Below are 19555 nucleotides of genomic sequence, written 5' to 3' on the forward strand. Positions count from 1 at the left end.
TTAGCTTCTAGATTCATTATATTAAATTATCAACTAATTAACTAATAAAAATTCCACGTGCATATTGAGCTTGCTGTTAAAAAATATACAATTAAAATAATAAGGTATCCTCAAAGTCCGATTTTTATTAAGACAATATAAGTGTCATAGACGCGTAAGTTTATCGTCACCTGACTGACATAAGGCGTAGCACTCTGATAAGAAGCCCTCAGACAGAGTCCACTCATGCTGTGCTGGTTTGAATGAACATGTGAGACACACACAATCATTCGAACCAAATTTCCGTCGAAATTTGAATTTTTAAAATAGGATACGTACGGATGTAACACGAATAGGTGAGTGTAAATACCTATACCTGATCTGCTGCAGGTCACTACATGGAAATATATGAGTCAGGTTTATCTGCCCTGAACTGTACATTTGTTTCTAATTTATTGATACGAAGAACTGTGTATACCATTGAGCAGTACATAACACATTGCCAGTTCATAGCACTGTTTCAACGACACTAGGTACTATATTGCTGGAGTAACTGTGCTATTTGGTATTACACAAAAATAGGCAATGAGACGGTCGATGGCACTTATATTGTCCTAATCCAAATTCCGTGGCTATCACAGGCTACACAATAACATAAGTGGGTTCAGTTTCGATGCCGCACACGTTGTCCCGGGCAGCGATATGCATGTACCCGTCGATGCCCCATGTGGGGCCCCATGAGTTCTTCACGATCCAGAACTCATCACCATTCTCTTCTCCGTAGCCGACGATCACAACTTCGTGGTTAAGCATGTTCGTACTTTTAGGGCTGGAACAAATATTAGGACAAACTTATCTAACTACTAACTTCCCGCAAGAAACGTTCTATGTAAAAATTAGGATTTATTTCATGGAACTTACAATATTTTCCTTGTCATTTTATATAAGACATCGACCGGTGTGACATTGAAAGATAATAAGTACTTAAATGTGTTTCGGAAATAATTTAGAATTTGGAACTGTGCTAAATGTGAATGCTGACTGAAATAACTTTAACTTTGACTTCCACACAGGTTAAAGTTGTCGTCAAAGTAATAGTAAATTACTTTAGTAAGTTATTTTTACTGACCAGTCCGCTTCGGATGTGTAGAAAACTCCTCCCGCATAGAGAGAGAACTCATTGCTAGCGTGTACGGAGGTTGTTATTGGTCCGTGATTAACTAACGCCACCTGAAAATTACAGGTTAGGTATCACGTTTTCATTCGTCACAGGAAGACAGAGTCATATTCGAGGGCGAATATACGTACTTATTATGTTACTGACGCTCGCATGCTCTTTACCAATGTCGTGTACGCATTGTGTAAAAAGAGAGAAAACTTATGGGCGCAAAAACGTATCAACACACAATTATGTTTCATAGTAGTCGCCTTGTTCCACATCAAAGGGAAGTGAGTGAGGCTCAGTTATGCGAGATAGTTTCATACATTCGAAATTCGACTTTAATATATAGCAATAAGAACAGTTTACCTTTATAGCATTGATGCTATTGGGTGTAATGTCTGTGAAGCCTTTGATGGTGTAGGTCCTGGTCATGTTGTCGATTTTGCAGAATCCATCCTATAAAATTGCAACACAATATGTTATATTAATATATATATTTCAAGTTGCCAAAACATAAATAGTAATAATGAAATCCTATCAATTTGTAAATCAATTGTCTATCAGTTGGCTTTACAATTTACATGTCGGACTGGTTGTCGGTACAGCGTGGTAGCCAAATAGCTGATCTAAGCTGAATATCTAACGTTAGTGGATACAAGAACTACCATAGACATACGGATACCATAGACATACGGATACCATAGACATAGGAGGTAATAAAATAAATTGAAAGAAGACGGAAGATGAGAAAACATTATGATAACATTTTTATGATATTAATTAATATTTAAATTTAAATAGAAATCTTGTCTAATTTCTGAAATAATTTATATGCATTTTTTAATATATTTTTAATGTAATGTACAATTTAATTTCTTATCATTTGTAAATTCTATTTATAATTTAAATAAATAAATAAAAATTTGCATGCCTTGCCATAATGTGGAATACATGTACCTTATACAAAATTGTAACACTTTTATACTGTATTCTAGCAAATAAATATTGATTGATTGAAAAAATGTTCTACTTGCCCTGTTAGCGTACTGGCCGTATTCCTCCTCAGTGGGCAGACCATAGTCTCTAATCCACTCGTAGGCTGCGTCGTCGCTGCCACCGTTACATCCTGCCGCACCATATCTGAAACATGCATTTTGGTGTCGTGGGCCGGGTCGTCAGGTTCCCTCTATTATGGTTGAGCTACGCGATGGCTGTCCCATGCGTCAACTCGTGAACGGGTGCTGCCAGAGGGAACTGGTCATCTCGTTTCTCATATATTTTCATGTAAGTTAATTGTGTTTCACATCGATATATATATATATATTATAATCAGCACTCGGATCACAATCATAACCTGTTTTGATATACCTTTTGACTATGTACATTATGTACTTTTATATATTATTAGAAAAAAAAATGTAAGAAACAATAATGGTAAGCCGATCTGGCATGATAGGGACCAATACTGTTCAAATGAGTTTCTTTTGGCATTTCTTCTCAGCAGTGGTCGTTCCGAAATGCCAGTAGTTTGTAGCTTGTGAGAAATAACTATAAATATAAAGATTGACGAGAAAAATTGCCTGTGAAGGTCTAATTTCTGAATAAATGAGTTGAATGTTTGGTTTTTTGACAAAATATTCTATTATTTTATTAATGTTAATTTTTGTATTTATTATAAATAATAAAGAAATACAGGCTCATCAAATTATAAGTATTTTATTTTTACATTTTCGAAACGTTGGTCTGATTTTGATGAAATTAAAATGTCAATAAGTAGGAAATGTCAATAGAAATTTTAAGTTCGTGGGGCGACAAAATCTGTTTATAATATTATCGATCGTTTTTGAAATGTTGACAATTTTGTAAAAATAATATTGTGTTCGCGAGCGGCGGACAACTAGTGTGTATCGCCATTCTTTTTAGCAGTAGTCGATTCGAAACTGTTAAGGGCTAATTTCTGAATAAATAAACATTCACTTTGATAGACTGACAGAGATTTACGCACCCCCACGCACAATCAATGAGCGCCTGGTTGCTGAGTGACACCAGTTTCCCGCCATTATTTCTGGCGATGGCGCCCTCGATCACTGCAGTGGTGGCAAAGGTCCAACACGACCCGCAATCTTCTTGATCTAGAAAAATAATAGCATGTTTTAAAATATTTAAACAACAGCATTCCTAGAGAGGGTTGATGTCAGACAGGCGGTTGTTGTAAAATCACAGCCGAATCTTTCAAAAATATATATACAGTACATACAGTATGGCGAAGCATAGCATGAAATCAGTTCTTGCTTTAAACAAATAGACAGAACCAAGAATTGCGAAACGCGATGGCCAGGTTTAATCCAGTTTATAACCCTCTACCTTAATTTATTTATCTGCGGAACGAGAAACAACTGTCATAGTTTTTTACTTTCGCATTCTATGTTGTTATGTACTTTTGCTGCCAGGTCATTACTAAAGACCAATGTCAATAGAGAAGAAGACAAACTCACTTTTAATGTAGGTGACTAGTCCCATCAGCCGTGCGTCATATTCATCAGGTAGGCTGTCGCTCATAGATTTAACCTTTGCCTCATCGTAAGGGAACGGGATATTGCCAGGTTTCCTCGCCTGACGCCTCACCAGCCCTGTGTGCTTCCTCATTTCCTCAGGGGTGCGATCAGCGAAATGGTTCAGGGATAGTTTGTAGCCAAGGTTTTGACGGTTCCTTGCAGCGACGAGCCTGCGTCAGGAAAGTAAGAAACCATATGTGGCCGTCCAAATCAAAAGGGACATGCGGCTGGCACTTAGGTCTTTATTGCCGTTGTTCGAATACAAAACAACGGCAATAATGGCGTAAGTGCCGGGCGCCCTTTTGATTTGGGCGACTACATTATAATCAGTGGCGTATCTAGAGTATGACATATTGGGCATGTGCGCTAGACGATTCAAGGAGGGCGTGGCCGGCGCATAATTCTCTCTTATTTGAGCGTTTTACCGGTTTCTTCCGCGGGCGTTGAGTTTTGGAGCCCAGAGTCCGCTTTCCAACTTTATCGTCTTCACTTAGCACGGTCGGAATCCTTAATTGTGATGCATAATTATATATATATGTATACCTAAATAAAATAACTTTACTTACCTAATATTTTTTTGAAAGATCCTCTTTCTAATTGAGTGCTCCTTTTCGTTTGAATATACTTTATTGTGTTTTTCTTTATACCTAAATGACAGATTGGTACGGTTAGAAAAGTACTTCATGGTTATAAAAACTGTATAATTAACTGATAACAAAACTGTATACATACGCATTAAAAACTCGATCGATATGGTCATTTTTATTTGGGTGTTTAAAACTTATTTCATTTTCCAGGGATGTCTTGCCAGATTCAACACAATCATCTAAAAAAATAATAAAAATATAGTCTATAGTTTATTATTGCCTATTAGCTGTGCAGCCTGCAATGTCGTTTGCGGGTGGTTTAACATAAGTAAAATGGTATATACCTACCTACGACGCTGAAGAATTCGTATATTAGCATGTTCAAGCTGACCTCTAAATTGAACACTTACGACGCTGAAGAATTCGTATATTAGCATGTTCAAGCTGAATTCTAAATTGAACTGTTTTAATTGAAAAAAAAAAAAAAAAAGATTCAGTGTATCATAGCCGCATTCATAGTAGTTATTATGGCTTTACCCAAGCGATGCCGGGACGGGCTGCTAGTTTTGAATAAAATATCAAAAGTAAATTGGAGTTACAGTTTAGAGTATTTGAACTTACAAGAAGACACATCGAAGACGTCATCCGCAAAATCCTTCTCGTAGTTATAGAACTCCCATATGTCGTGATGGTCCAGGTATCCGAACCAGGAGTTGTACACTTCCTCGTCATATCTGAAAGTGGAACATTGATATATTCGCTATTTCCTATTATAATTTTTGATTTAATAAGAATTGGACATGGACAAGTATGGATGCGAAGTAGAGTGTCTTTACCCAGCTGTGGGACACTGCAGGCTAATAAAAACAACTATTTAATATGTTAATTAAATTCAAATTCAAATCATTTATTCAGAAATTAGACCTTCACAGGCACGTTTTCTCGTCAATTTTTATATTTATAGTTATTTCTCACAAGCTACAAAACAACTGGCATTTCGGAACGACCACTGCTGAGAAGAAATGCCGAAAGAAACTCATTTGAACAGTGTTGGTCCCTATCATGCCAGATCGGCAGAGCGGAATTAATAAATAAGTATAATAACAGCGACTCGTTGACACCCAGATAAACCCTGCGAAGTTTTCGTGGCGCTGCAATGGGTATATGTACTTGTATAATTGATTACACTATTTACACTGAACAAATGATTAAAAAAGAAATTAGTTTAGTAGTAGGTACAAAACATTGTATGATGGACCATTATGTGTTAGTCAATCGTTGTTCTTCAAATAAGTAATAATATGAATATATAAAATAAAATATTTACGTACTTGATAGGTATCCAAGAATCAAAATCAGAGTCAAACTTAGCCCATAGTGTCAACTTGTACTTCGAACCATCTTCTTCCTTTTCGGCAAAAAACTTAGTAACAGGTACGCCGAAGATAGTGTCGTTTTCTACGAAATAGGAAAACAATTTTTAAATAAAAATAAATAAATAAATAAATATATTAGGACAAATCACACAGATTGAACTAGCCCCAAACTAAGTTCGAGACTTGTGTTATGGACTAACTCAACGATACTATGTTTTATAACAGTCTTGGATGTTTATCTATATATAGATAAACATCCAAGACCCGGGTCAATCAGAAAAATATCATTTTCCATCATGACCCGACCGGGGATCGAACCCGGGACCTCTCGGTTCAGAGGCAATCACTTTACCACTGCGCCACCGAGGTTTTAAAGTGAATAATCATAGGCTTTCTATGCGTCTTCTTCTTAGCGTATATTTCATTCAATATATGATACTCAAAAACGTGAACTTGTATCAGATGTTCTTTGCTTTGTGCACAGAAGTTCATCCTATAAAAGAAAAAAAGTAAAGTACTTACCCACTGCTACGTAGTTTTCAAAAGTGTTTGGCAACAGATCCACCGGCTCTTCTGGCTCGCCCCTGCTACCTTTTGTTTTTTCACAAGCCATTTCGTTTTCTTCATAGTTGGTAGTTTTTGGAAAGATCTAGGCAAATAATTGTGACATAAACTCTAAATGAAAATTAACCTTCATGAAAAACGAAAACATTTTTTTTGCGATAAACGATTTACCCTATACTTATATCCATTCAACGTACCGTAAAGTTGAAAAGACAAAAATAAAGTAAAAGTAGAGAAGTTGTCTAAAGCTTTTTAATAAGAAAATTGCAGAGTCAATTATTTAAGACTGCACAAGGCAGTAATACCATTTGTAACGTTGATATATATGAAAGATAGCTGCATCCCGAGGCTCGTTATCTTAGTATCATACTCGTAGTTATAAATTGACGCACCTAAAGCCCCGGTATTGCAATTGTTGTTGGGCAGTGACAATCATTTATCATAAGAAAGAATTTTGGCAATTGGTTCAGTAGTTCGGAAGATTGGGTGCCCTGTACACATAAGGTTGTCTGGAAGAAATTGCTTACAGCGATAAGGCCGCCTTTTGCACAATGTGTATATATATACACATTTTGTACTTATGTATACTATGTAATTAATTTGTGCAATAAAGAATTATAGTATTGTATTGTAGTCTATAGTCTTTATATTTTTAAAATATTAGCGCAAACACGTGTACATTAGCCTAGTTATACTACTATGTATATAGCCTAGTTATAGTTTACATAATATCTCATTCCATGACTCCTCCTTGACTTCGTTGGAACAATAATGCTCTTTACTGCGCCATCATTGTAGTCGACTCTGGATTTTTTCTCGGTGCGCCTAAAAACAGATGTAAATTTTTAGTCTTTTTCGTCTAACTTTTTACCGATGCTATTAAAACATAGTAGATTGACAGGTTAGAGTTGTTCTTTATTATTTCACTGAAAACATATATAATACCTAATCCACACAGAATATTAATAATTACAAAATAATAGAATCTATTCTATTATTTTGTAATTATTTATATTCTATTTATATTCTATATATCTATTTATATTCTATTTATATTCTATATATCTATTTATATTCTATTCTAATAGGAGTTAGGACGGTCAAGTACTAATATACCTAATTCAATTCAAAATTTATTAAAAATACCTAAAATCGTAAGACAAAGAAGTACGAACCTAAAATCGTAAGAAATTGACGAAGTGAAAATACTCCAAAAACCTTGCCCGCCGTGTGGGCTCATTTTATCAAGATCGTAATCCGACACTTTATTTATTCATGAATAAAATAAATAAGTCAAGTAAGAAAACCACACAGGCAGTGTAACCGAAAATAAATTATTATTCTGCAATTATACTACGAATAACAGGAAAGCATATTAGTGTTTTCCCGTTATTCGTACTACAGTTTAGGGGCTGGATTCTACAATACATCAATGGCTTAATCGATTTTTCATTACACACCATAAAATTTAAATAAATTTTGTGAATTAGGTTATTTAATACTTTTAGTTCTTATCAACATATAATAGGAATGCTTTTAATCTTGAATATAGTGACATAAGACAAAAGTAACGCAAAAGCTTGCTTACCATATTTTAAAATTTTCAATCAAATTGGCAGAGAGGTACATTCGCCTCGCTTCGCAGTGGTACTCTTCAGGCCACGATAGATCCACATCCTCATCCTTATCATCTATCAATTATTCATAACCATTTTTGGGTAAAAAATATTTAATTAAAACCCCACTGAATCATGTGATTTTCTCTCTATTAAGTTGCTCTTAAAAAAACTTAAAATCTATTCAATTAAGTACCTAATTGAATTTCTATTTTCTAGTTAATATGTTTGGATACCTTGTACATTAGACATGATGATGTAATATTGAAGGGAAAATATAAGTTAAATATAAGAAGAGGAAAGCCTAAAAAGGCTTACTGGTACAGTTGACAGCACATCAACCTACCCAAATTCATTGCAAGTTGTTTGTGCAAGTTGAGTTGTGTCGTAAAAGAAGTTAAATTAAAAGAATTGCTGAAGATAAATAAACACGGAAGTAACTACACTGACAAAACCAATGGTTTTAATTAAAATGATTATTTTATAAACCTTTGTATTAAAAAGGTACAAAAAAAACCGTATTTCTTATGTTGTTACATGTAAGTGTGTGGTTGTTACTATTAATTATGTAGGTTATATAAATTACTAGCAGCTTAACCCGGTAAAAACATAATACAATATACGCCCACCCCATACCTATTACTCAAGAATCATACTATCTATTGGTGAAAATCCATGCAGTGGTTTTTGAATTTATCGCAAACAGACAGACAGACGCGGTAGAGGACTTTGTTTTATAATATGTAAGGATATATTTCTTACCCTTTAGTCGACGCCCTGGTGCTACCACCACTATGCTAAATAAAAATAATAATTTTGTTACTAACATTTTCACTAACCTCGCCGAGTGGCACAAATGATAATTTTCAGTAACTTTTATACTGCTACCAATTATTTGACACAATTAATTAACACTTAATAATTAACAGTGATAAATATTTCATTATGTTTCATTAACTATGTTAAAATATTGGCTGAACAAATAAATACTTTCAATGAAAATATTATCACATTTGTTCGGCAGCATGAAAAAAGCAGTTTTACCATTGGAAATAAAAACGACATAAAATAAACTAAAAACGAAAAAAAAAATCTAAGAAATGTCACCGAAAGTTTCTTTAAATGCATCATTAAAATTTTCTTCAATTATCATTTTCCGGAATCATTCTCACTATATGACTGTAGAGTATAAGTAGTACCACAACTTATATTTTGCGAGAGTGATATTTTTTGTGTGTCTCTTCTCGATTTATCTACTCACGATCTAGTCATCAATAAAGCAATTTTTTAAAGTTCTCTTTTGGTAATAGATCTTGTGTACATAATTCATAACTACTTTTAAACTTTCGCGTTGCATAATTATACACTAAATGACAGGTATTAAACGCGCACATACCTTTTTTATTTCCTAGATGTTTTGGACCTTACAAAGGTCACTGGCCTACATTTAACGTTTAATATCTGTCGTTTAGTGTTCATCATTTATTCATGACGACGACCACATGGACGAGATGGTCGGACGACATCAAAAAGTTCGACAAAGAATGGCAAGAGAACATAAAGGATAGCAATGCATTGACGAAGTTAGGGGAGGCTTTTGCCCAGCAGTGGGACTCAAACAGCTAATAAAAAAAATAAAAATAATAATTTATGTCTTGCATATCGGATTGTTCGAAAATATTATGTTGTCATATAGAGTGAAAGTGGTTAATTATTTAAATTATTTGCAATATTTGACGCGAATAGAGCTTAAATAAAACCGTTTAATTTATACAGTATTTAACAAGACTGTGCCGGAACTATTAATATCCAATCTAGTTTATTTGAGCTATTTCCATAGTTACCGCTTCGATTACTTTTCTGATATATTAGTAACGGAAGTCATTACAATTAAAGATAGAAAGTGAAATGAGCTATAATATTGACCGGTCGTATGAAAGCTGGCATTCGACGTTTCTATACAATTCTTTGTAGTTTCTGTGTCATAGTCGAACATGTCCGTCTAGTGGATCCTGGGCTCCGATGCTCAATGGCTGAAGATGAAACCAGTCAAAATCATGTCTCTCTCTTTCTATGTCTATGAATTGAATATTTTTAAGTGTATGAGAATAATTTATTTTGTTCCGAGGTACACTCAAAGTTGGCTGCCATCCAAGAATTGAATTCTGCCGCACGGTACTCCTGAAAGCAACTCAAAGGAACTGAAATTGATAGCGATTATTGACAAGAAGATATGACCATTTGTGCAGGTTCGAAAGCCATTTTGTTACATTCACAGTGCCATTTGTGGAATAATATTCAATTGATTGTGTACTATTATTAAATAATAAAGATTGAGTTGCACCAGTAAATTTGGCGTTATTTTCAACCTGTTATAACAACGCAAAGTACGCCATTTTACATAATCACGGCGGCATAGAGTTAAAAGTTAACGTCAAAGTTGACTGGTGTGACTCACTCTATGTTATTTTCATATGCGGAATCATCACCTAATAGGCATGCATTTACTTTGAAATCGAAAAAGTTCATGTCTCGAGAACGGTCAATCCCCAGACTTTAGCTATTGAAACAATTCTTAAAATTTTCTACCTATTCATCTAAATATAAGAATTGTATTATTTTTCCATACTGATCACCTAAAATTAGTAAAAAAGATTAATTTTCAGCCGATTAAATATACCTAGCGCACCTTTTCATCTCATAGAATCTTACGAACATGATAGAATTGTACTAGTTGTGTATGATTTACGAAGTGCCATCATAAATCCGAATACAAATTAAATAAATAAATAAATACAACATCAGAATTGCTATTAATATCATTGAAAATTGAGATTTTCTTTAATTTATTATTCCTTACGGTCTTAATTTAAATGACAAATGGCTTTTTGTTTGCTTGTGGCATTCTAGAAATCAGCAAAGCATGATTAATATATCCCATTCTCCTAGAAAAAGATGGATTCCATATATTGTAAAGTACAATATAAATTGGAGTTTTATTCGTAAAAAAAATTCAGAAATAAATAATCCAACAAGAATGGTACATAGTAATAAATAGAGCTTATGTAGTCACAGTTATAGTATAAGTACTATAAAAATCTTCAATTGATGTACCTACGTAGAAAAAATGATAAGTTATCGAGAAATAATACAACATTATAGGTTTTAATAGACCATCAATCGCCAATCTTTGGCACATAGTAATAAATTTAAAAGATGGTCTTTTAAACAACTGCAACACATGTTATAGTTTTTCATATGCTTGTGAAAATAATTAAAGTTTAAAGAGAAATTTTAGGTTTCATCGTTCACGTAAAACAGACCTGGCATTACCATTCTCCCAGTAATTAAATTAGATCTACTTATTCAAAACAGTAATAATGAAACCGTTACATATGAACCACAGTATAACCAAAAGCAGTATACAATGCTAGAAATCGCACACATGTAGGGATCATTTGAGGCTATTGTTTAGCGGCGTCCGAGAATTTCCATTAGCATTAGAAAGGTGCTTCGAGCTGATAGCGGGAGGTTGAGCAGCTGTTACATGTTACACTGTGGTGCAAGTTGTAAACGATTTGCTATAATTGTTAAATGTTGAAATAGCGAGTTAAATGATAAAGGTATTGCTAAATATTTTTTTAATCCTAACTAATATTATAAATACTAAAGTTTGTTTGTTACCTCTCCACGCTTTATCTACTCAACCAATCTTGAAATTTTGCATTTATGTAGTTTGAAATACGGAGAAGGACATACGGTACCGACCTAACTGTTCCCGTGGGAAATTCACATAAAAGCTAGTAATCTAATAAATCAGTTGTAAAGGCAAACGACTCCATCAATATTGCCATTTCTAAAAAACCGTGTTGCATATTGGAGAAATCATGTCTCAATCCATGGCTAAATGTTTGCCATCAGCTCTTTAAATTTAGTTTTATTAAGATAGTCTAAATAATCGTTCCACTGCTTTTAATTCCGTCCACTCTCACGTGGCCTTTGAGCTTAGATATGTTACGTCCACCCAGTCTAAATGTTGGTGAATTTTGTTCGTCTAAACAAGAACTCTGTTATACTTTTCTACTAATATAACTCAACGCTAACAATATTCTGAAATAAATACTAATATTATAAAGAGAAAAGATTTGTATTTTTGTTTGTAGTGAATAAACTCAAAAACGCCTGGTCCTATTTCGATGAAATTTGGCACAGAGAATAGAACAATCCTTCAGGAGTGATATAGGCTATTTTTCATTATAGTTTTTATCCGAGCGAAGTCGGGGCGGGCCGCTAGTTGTATATATGACATGTAAAGACTCGCTCGATCCCAGATTTTTTTCAATTTTAAGTTAAAATCATGTGTGACATGTATAACAAATCCATTTAAATATGTAAAGTGACAATATCTCTTGTCATGTACCACAGCACATAGAAGTCAGTGCGCTCTATTTAAATCAGCGGACTTGGACTCGCAAATGCAAATTTCATCTCGATTGGGAGAGAAACTGTCCAGCGCTGTTCTGGACGTCCTTATATATCACTGCTTTCTAATTTTAACTGGGAAATGTGTTAAAACGAGACGAGGATTTTAGTATCAGATTCCAGTTGGATGCAAAACAGCTTTACTTGCTAAAACACTAAATACGCGTAACGAAAGATGAAAATATATCTATGGTTTGAATGTAGTAGGTGATTAGGTGCAGTATGTGATTAGACTATTTTGTTCTTGAGTGTATGAATAAATGAATCAGTTTATTCCTGTAAACATGGTAAATACCGCTTGATAGTTAAAACATCTATGGAAGTCGTCATAAAAGTCATGTCAGATGCCTTTATGCGACTTGAATAAAATCTGACACTAGTGATAGGAACAACAGACACGGTAATAAAGAAAGAACATGTCACTGATGAAATGCTTATGGAAACACATAAAAATAAATAAAATAAAAATCACTTTATTGCCAAATATTACTACATTTATTTCAGTTTAAGAGATACAATTTCTAATAATAAGGTGACAAAGGAATGTCTCACATTCTGTTAACCCTAACAATGAATAGTTAATATATTGGCTTATCGGCTTTCCGTGCATCGCAAAAGTAATAGTAAATAATATTACTAATTCTAATTTCTTTTTATTAAGTACTATTTTTATTTTCAATGATTCTAGTGTGATATATGGGTCATGTATTTTTCAAGTGTTTGCTATAAATGATTTATTGTTTATTTATTAGTGATATCACTGATTTTCAGACGCCCCTAGATGGCCATGAGATTTTGTGCGGGATTTAACGTGTGACGAGAGCAAAAAATATTACACACATTAAATCAATATATCGATATGCTACAGATAATTAGGTATGTCATCATTAAAGTGGCACATTGCGTACTATTGCGATATAAATCATAACATTGAGTCTTGCGCAGGCTTACCATACATATGTTAAGTCTCATCTTTCGTGCCGCGTATTGCACTTAGGAAAATTTACTTCGACATTTTATTTAAGCACCTACATCAGTCTCAGGTGGATGTTTTGTAGAGAATACTTTTACTACTGTAGATATAAAGGTTTCTTCGGGAGTATTGCCATGGGCACAGATTAAAACAGACTTTTTACGTATGTGGAGATATAGTTTTAGATAAAATTTTAATATAATGGCGTACCTAAACAATTGAGTAGGTACTTAAAAATGTAATCTGTGTTCGTTATTCGTTAATTAGAGCTCCCTCGGTTAATTGGATATTGAAAACAGATAACGCTTATATTTATTGCACTTAATACAGTTTGAACAGCATAATTTTAATTAACGTCATATTAAATTCAGACGAGCTTTGGAACGCTGTGGAACTTTTAATATGGTGTTAATTAATTTTGATATTCAAATATAATGGACTAACTAATTATCCACAGTGCAATTTACACACTTTGTCACAGTATATCACCAGAACCTGCCATGAAGTTATGGCAGGTTCTGGTGAAGTCATTCATGTGACAGATTTATTTCCAGAACCGAAATCTGGCAAAAAATGATGAAGTAACCAATGGTGTATCCTTTTCGGTATGCCTTCGACACGTAAAGTAGAAAAAACATAAGAAAATTTTAACACAAGACAATTGCCGGTTTAAATGGAAAGAATGGAGGAAGGCTTTTACCCGTCAATGGGACATTTGTCGGCTCTGAATAAATAAAAATAACATTAAGTGAACTATTAGCGATTTCCCACGCAATTTTCAAGTTTTTTTTTTGTTATTTTTTCTCTTATTGCAAACCTTTGGAGATTGATTTTGGATGAAAGAGGTATATAGGCTCGAAATTAGCCTGAATTGCTTCGAGAAAAGGATGGTAGCCGTGCGTTTTTTTTTTGCTTGACTTGCGGGGGCACTGCCGTGCCCCCAGATCGAAAATTGCACGTGTTCGAATTTTCGCCGCCCGCGTCAACTATCCAACTTGCCTCTTAACAACCTAGTGTATTTGTTTGTTCCCCTTCAGAACTCTCGGAAACTGTTACAACTTATCTATTCTACTGAAAATGTTCAGAAAATGTTTTTACCCAGTCAAGTTCGCTTTTAAAGTGCGGTATTTTGCTGTGGAAATAGAATTTTCGTTAAGAGTGTGCCCTAATTCCGGGGGAACTTCGTTGTTGAGGTTTACTGGGGAAATAAGATAGGATTCCCCTAGCTCGCTTACAAAATACTGTTATAGACATTAAAACTTACATTGAAGCTCTAATATTTGATACCTAATTCAAGCTATATTTTATTTACATTCAATTACGTGGATTTATTACATATTAAAAAATAAAAACTTTAGTATAGTATATGAATAATCTGTAGTTAAATCCTATTAGGTGTTTCGATAAAATTGTATGTGGCATATAACCCAGACTGGAATGAATAGCAAATAGTACTTTTTATCCCAAAATTTCTACGAACGCGAAGCCACACAGCGTAGTTTAATCAATAGATCAACCATGAAAAAATAAGATTTTTGTCATAATATACTATGTAACGGAACTTTCTTGCGAATAAAGCATTAAGTCGACGTTTCAATCAAGAAACGAAAACACAATATCAGTTTTTATCAAAATAAATTGATTTATGCATTTACAAAAAGATGCACTCGAGTACAGAGTTATCAACCGTCTTGACAAAGTCATCCATCTCTTTTTGTTCCGGTGGACCACCCAAACGAGATGGCTTTTTAATTATGCAGCTTATTTCATCGAAACTGATAACAAATAAAGCATAGTTTCCTACTACGAATGTTTAAAGTTGAATGTACAAGATACGTATGAAAGATTTACTGCCTTTGATAACGAAGTAAAGCGTAGCATTTCAAAATGAAATATAACGTCACTAGAGTACCGTTACACTTTTTGTATGAAAAATGTAAAAAGCACACCGGCGTTCATTCCTGATCACGGCGTCGCATTGTAAATCATCCGAGTACGTGATTTCTACAAGCTCAAAAAATGCTGTCGGGCAAAAACAAGCAAGCGTCCCATGGGTCGGAACTCGGACAGAAATTGTGGCACGAGACACATTGACCGGTCCATTGTGTCGTTTTATTACGGGGCGAAGCGGCCGATCATTTCGTTACACCAAAACAAACCTTTATTGGTCACCTTCAATTTAAATACAACCCTATTGTAAGTAATACAAAGTTTAATTTCCTTAAAATTTGTAAATAGAATATTTACGTATCCTGCTATAGATTGCCAGGTAAAAGTGGACTTTATGGCTAGGTAATAAGAAAGTTATTTGATTGCTAAATGTAGATAGGCGAGCACCCGCTAGCTGTCACGCGCCGTGTATTGTCGGAGGCTGATCGGCAAAAACCGACGCCATCCAATGCCAAGATAAAAAGGTGCGCTCGAGGTAAGACATACACGAACGGTGCGGTTGAAAGTTTGTCAACCCGATCATAATTGTTTGGGTCCAAACATGTCAATCTGTCATTTCCTTAGTCACAAAGTAAGTTCGTTTTCACCGGAGCTTATGTAAATAAGGATGAAGTCAACACACAAACACAAAATTCATTTTGGGTAGCGTTTATCATGAACATATTACGAAGAGCCGGTAAATGATGGCCAATTCAATGTAAGTTACATGGCAAAATAGATCTCGATGTTAAATATTACGAGAAGATTGCAAAGATCGTGTATAAGTAGGTAGTACATAAAATTCGTTCGTTTGGGATTCATTGATCAGATGAGCAGTATAATATATTATAGTAAACTTCCCGCGGCTACCGTAAACCCAGCCTTATCTGATCGTAATAAACAAATACAACGGTATTTTTATAGTCGCTATCATCGAGGCTTAAATTAATGTAATTAACGCCCACCACCTTAGGGCGACGGTGCATTGTACGGTAGAAACGGTAGAGTAATTATCTAATAATAACAAAAACAAGGAAAAAGTTGTTACTCTTCCAAAATACACAGTCTATCAAAATGCACGTTAGGAATACTTGCCTAACGAGAATTTGGTACTAGTCATTACTTCAGTTACTACCAGTTAATACCATCTCATCGATGGCTAATGACCGACACAGACTCTAAATGTTTTTATCAAAACGCCTTTACATGACATGACATACACTAATACTAAACTAAAAAAACTGAAAAACTATAATAAAATACTTAAATACCTAAAACTCTTGACTTACTTGAGATTTCAAAAATTGCATTTTTATCCGGTCTGATCCAGTAAACTAATACCGTTTCGGCATGAATTGGTCATACATACGGGAACCGAACACTCACGTGTAGACAGCCTAATTTGAGATTTGAAGGTTATAAAAATACCCGCGCATATTTTATTAAGTATTTGTGGAATATATGGAATGTGCCGAAGTTAGGGGTATCTTAGTATGGTGAGTATTTGGAGCAGCGCATCAAAAGAATACCTGCGGCCCGGGAAATAGTTAAAAGGCAATAAAATGAGTATTATTGGGAAACAGAGAGGTGTGAATGACCGTGAGATCTATGATTCTCTTTTAGGGTTTTGTTATATGAAATAGAAAAAAACCGTATAATCCTATTCGACGATCTACACAGATAAAATTATAACTACAAAGCTGCGGAGGATACAATACTGCTTTAAAAAAAGCAGCTGAAAAGACAGAGTAATTGGTAAAAATTGCATAATAATACTATTACAATGGTTTGAACATTTTGCTGATAATAGTCAATAACATTATCGGGGACAATTCAATGCCCAGAGTATGGCATTGAATTGTCAATAGACAATTCAATGCCATACTTTGAAGATTCGGCTGTGGTTTTACGACCTGCTACTTGACGTCAACCCACCTTGGATGCTGTTATTGCCACCCAGTTATGACATAATTTCAGCTGATTGAACTGCTTCAAATGATTTTCTGGTGCACAACGATCGAAGCTATCGAAGTAATTTTAGGATATATATATATATATATATATGCTCGACATCAAATCTTTAAAGGAGCATAAAATTGGTGAGTCGTTCACGCGGGAAACCGGTCCATACCTAATTAAGTAAGCAATTTGCTGGTTATTTATGGGTGATAAAGTAATGCAGAGGTGGATGTTATCTTGAGCCAGATTGGCGAGGATGAACTTCACACTTTATTCGGGTGCCATTGGATGTTATCATATTTTTTAACAGCAGCGGAATGGAAATTCGCGGAATGATAAAAGGAATGCGGTCTAAATTTTATAATTTATTGGCTAACTTAACATAGTCATTATATAAATTTGAGATACAATTAACACAAAATCTTCTTGTCTGTCAGAAGATAATATAATATTATACATTCCAAAGGCTCGACGAAACTAATTTTCGTGCGATTTTCACCTATAGTTTGAGCGATTGATGAGGAAAAAATTAGTGTAGATCTAACGTTTGTAAAGTTATATTTTTAATAACAGTAGTAAGGACTTATATTGAGAATTACATCATAATAAGGAAGTTCTTTTTATTGAGATTTTTTAGGTATTGGAATAACTGGGTGCTAAAATTTGCTTTTATTTGTAATTAGTATTTACGTATGGCGTAATTACTTATGAATTCTGAAATTTCAACAGATTGCAAAACTGCAAGAGATTGATTGAAAGACTCAGGTCTTTTTTACCACACTAGTCGTTAATGCCATGCACGCCTGGCATTTCGTAACTACCCACGTAAAAGTCACACAATGGCTTGCTAGACAATAGAAAATGTAACTGTATGAGAAGTCTTATTTGCTTATTAAGAACAATATGATCCGACGCGTGAGATCGCGATATTAATGATTTATTGATTTGTTTTGTTTCCAAAACTTAATTGACACTTAAGCGTGCTGGGATTCATATTATTCTAAACCCGTAAATTACTTAGCGAAAATTTGAGCTATGTTCTTTAGTTTGTCGTTCGTTCGTTCTTCGTTTGCCTCTTCAGACAAACCCAAAAAATTCTGGCTTGAAGTCGTTCAGGATGAATTCGTGCCAATGATCTGACAACTGAAGAACGAAAATAGTGACATAAGAGAAAGAGAGGGAGACAAGTATTTCTCATGGTCATTACGTGAAATGCGTTCCGCTCTAGAAAAGGACCACTCCATTACCTCATGTGGATGCCGTACGAGGCGACTGAGGGACACAGCCTAGGCAGCTGATATGCAAAATAATATGTCATTGCGTCCACGCGTTCTCTCTTTTTTTTACACGACTCGTTGGTACTCTATATGGGCAAAAGAGACAGCATGTGTACTTTAGTTACGTGCTACGTATTTGTATATTTCGCGGTAGGCCTTCAGACACAGACATGAGCTTAATAGCCTCCAAGAAAAAAGCAAAAATATTGATATACTACTACATTTCTTTTAAGTCAGCTAATAGGCACGTACACATTTGGGCAACTGTCGATCGCAGTAAGTATTTTTCTTCTATTCCTCTCCCTTCCGAATGAAGCAGCTTCAATCGAGAAATGATTCGTTGTTTGTTTATTTTAACTATACATTCAGAGATCCAATGCTGTCGATCTAAAATGCTACTGGAGGGTACCGTGTGCCTAAATGCCAAAGTTTTCTTTTTGATTTTATCATTTTGACACGAGACGATTACAAGTGATGAATGTGAACATATAGATTTCTGTGGAATGTATACAGTACAGATATATATGGTAGAGCAACTAACGTAGAAAATTTAATGAGATAATACACACTTTCATATTGCACTAGCTGGGCAACGGGCTCCACACACAACACATGTTTAACTACGTTTAATTTTTTATACCAAATTATTATTGATAATTTATAGGTACATTATTATATAGGTAAATGCGACTACTGCCGGTAGATAGATTTCGGTAAACATAAGGTTAAGTTCTTGCCAAATACCTTTAGGTGATTTGAATAAAATCTAACACAAGTGTGTTCTAAATACAGATTACAACGCAATCAATAAAAAATATTGATATGGTCGGGCGCTGTTTACATTTAAATTGAACTAGTTTGATTATCCACAACTATATACAAATTAAATGTGACTTATCTGCTCTTCCTAAGCTAATCGAGTATTTTTAATTTGTATTCAGAGCCGAAGTGACTTATCACAACAATCAATTTGCCTTCGCAGCTGTCAGTTTGTTTAATGGACCGCCATAGACAAGGTAGCAGCTAAATGTTATCGCCGATTGTCAATCTACATTTCAAAAGTCTCTGTTTCTCCGGTACACTAATTTTTAGGGTT

The 19555-nt window shown here is 34.5% G+C and overlaps 1 protein-coding gene across 1 annotated transcript; it reads right to left on the bottom strand.

Annotated features, from left to right (window-relative positions):
* On the bottom strand, positions 1-8685 carry LOC128683559 (cathepsin S-like). The gene is made up of 14 exons (XM_053769304.1): positions 8602-8685; positions 7812-7914; positions 6949-7048; positions 6182-6308; positions 5615-5741; positions 4905-5017; positions 4429-4522; positions 4263-4343; positions 3637-3866; positions 3147-3273; positions 2176-2281; positions 1508-1597; positions 1109-1209; positions 1-808 (listed from the first exon to the last, which is right to left on the bottom strand). Exons 1-14 carry the CDS (start codon positions 8666-8668, stop codon positions 622-624), a joined length of 1653 nt encoding a protein of 550 aa, XP_053625279.1. The 5' UTR covers positions 8669-8685; the 3' UTR covers positions 1-621.
* Between the last annotated feature and the right edge of the window lie 10870 nt (positions 8686-19555).

The sequence above is a fragment of the Plodia interpunctella genome, chromosome 3 (assembly GCF_027563975.2).
Source record: "Plodia interpunctella isolate USDA-ARS_2022_Savannah chromosome 3, ilPloInte3.2, whole genome shotgun sequence".
Classification (NCBI taxonomy): Eukaryota; Metazoa; Arthropoda; class Insecta; order Lepidoptera; family Pyralidae; genus Plodia; species Plodia interpunctella.

What these genes read in the sequence shown, in the direction of transcription:
- LOC128683559 (XM_053769304.1), bottom strand. Translation starts at nt 8,668, where the DNA reads ATGTTAGTAACAAAATTATTATTTTTATTTAGCATAGTGGTGGTAGCA. An exon ending in ACCAGGGCGTCGACTAAAGG is followed by an intron (nt 7,915 to 8,601) that starts GTAAGAAATATA and finishes AATAATTGATAG; the next exon opens with ATGATAAGGATGAGGATGTG. An exon ending in ATTGAAAATTTTAAAATATG is followed by an intron (nt 7,049 to 7,811) that starts GTAAGCAAGCTT and finishes ATCTGTTTTTAG; the next exon opens with GCGCACCGAGAAAAAATCCA.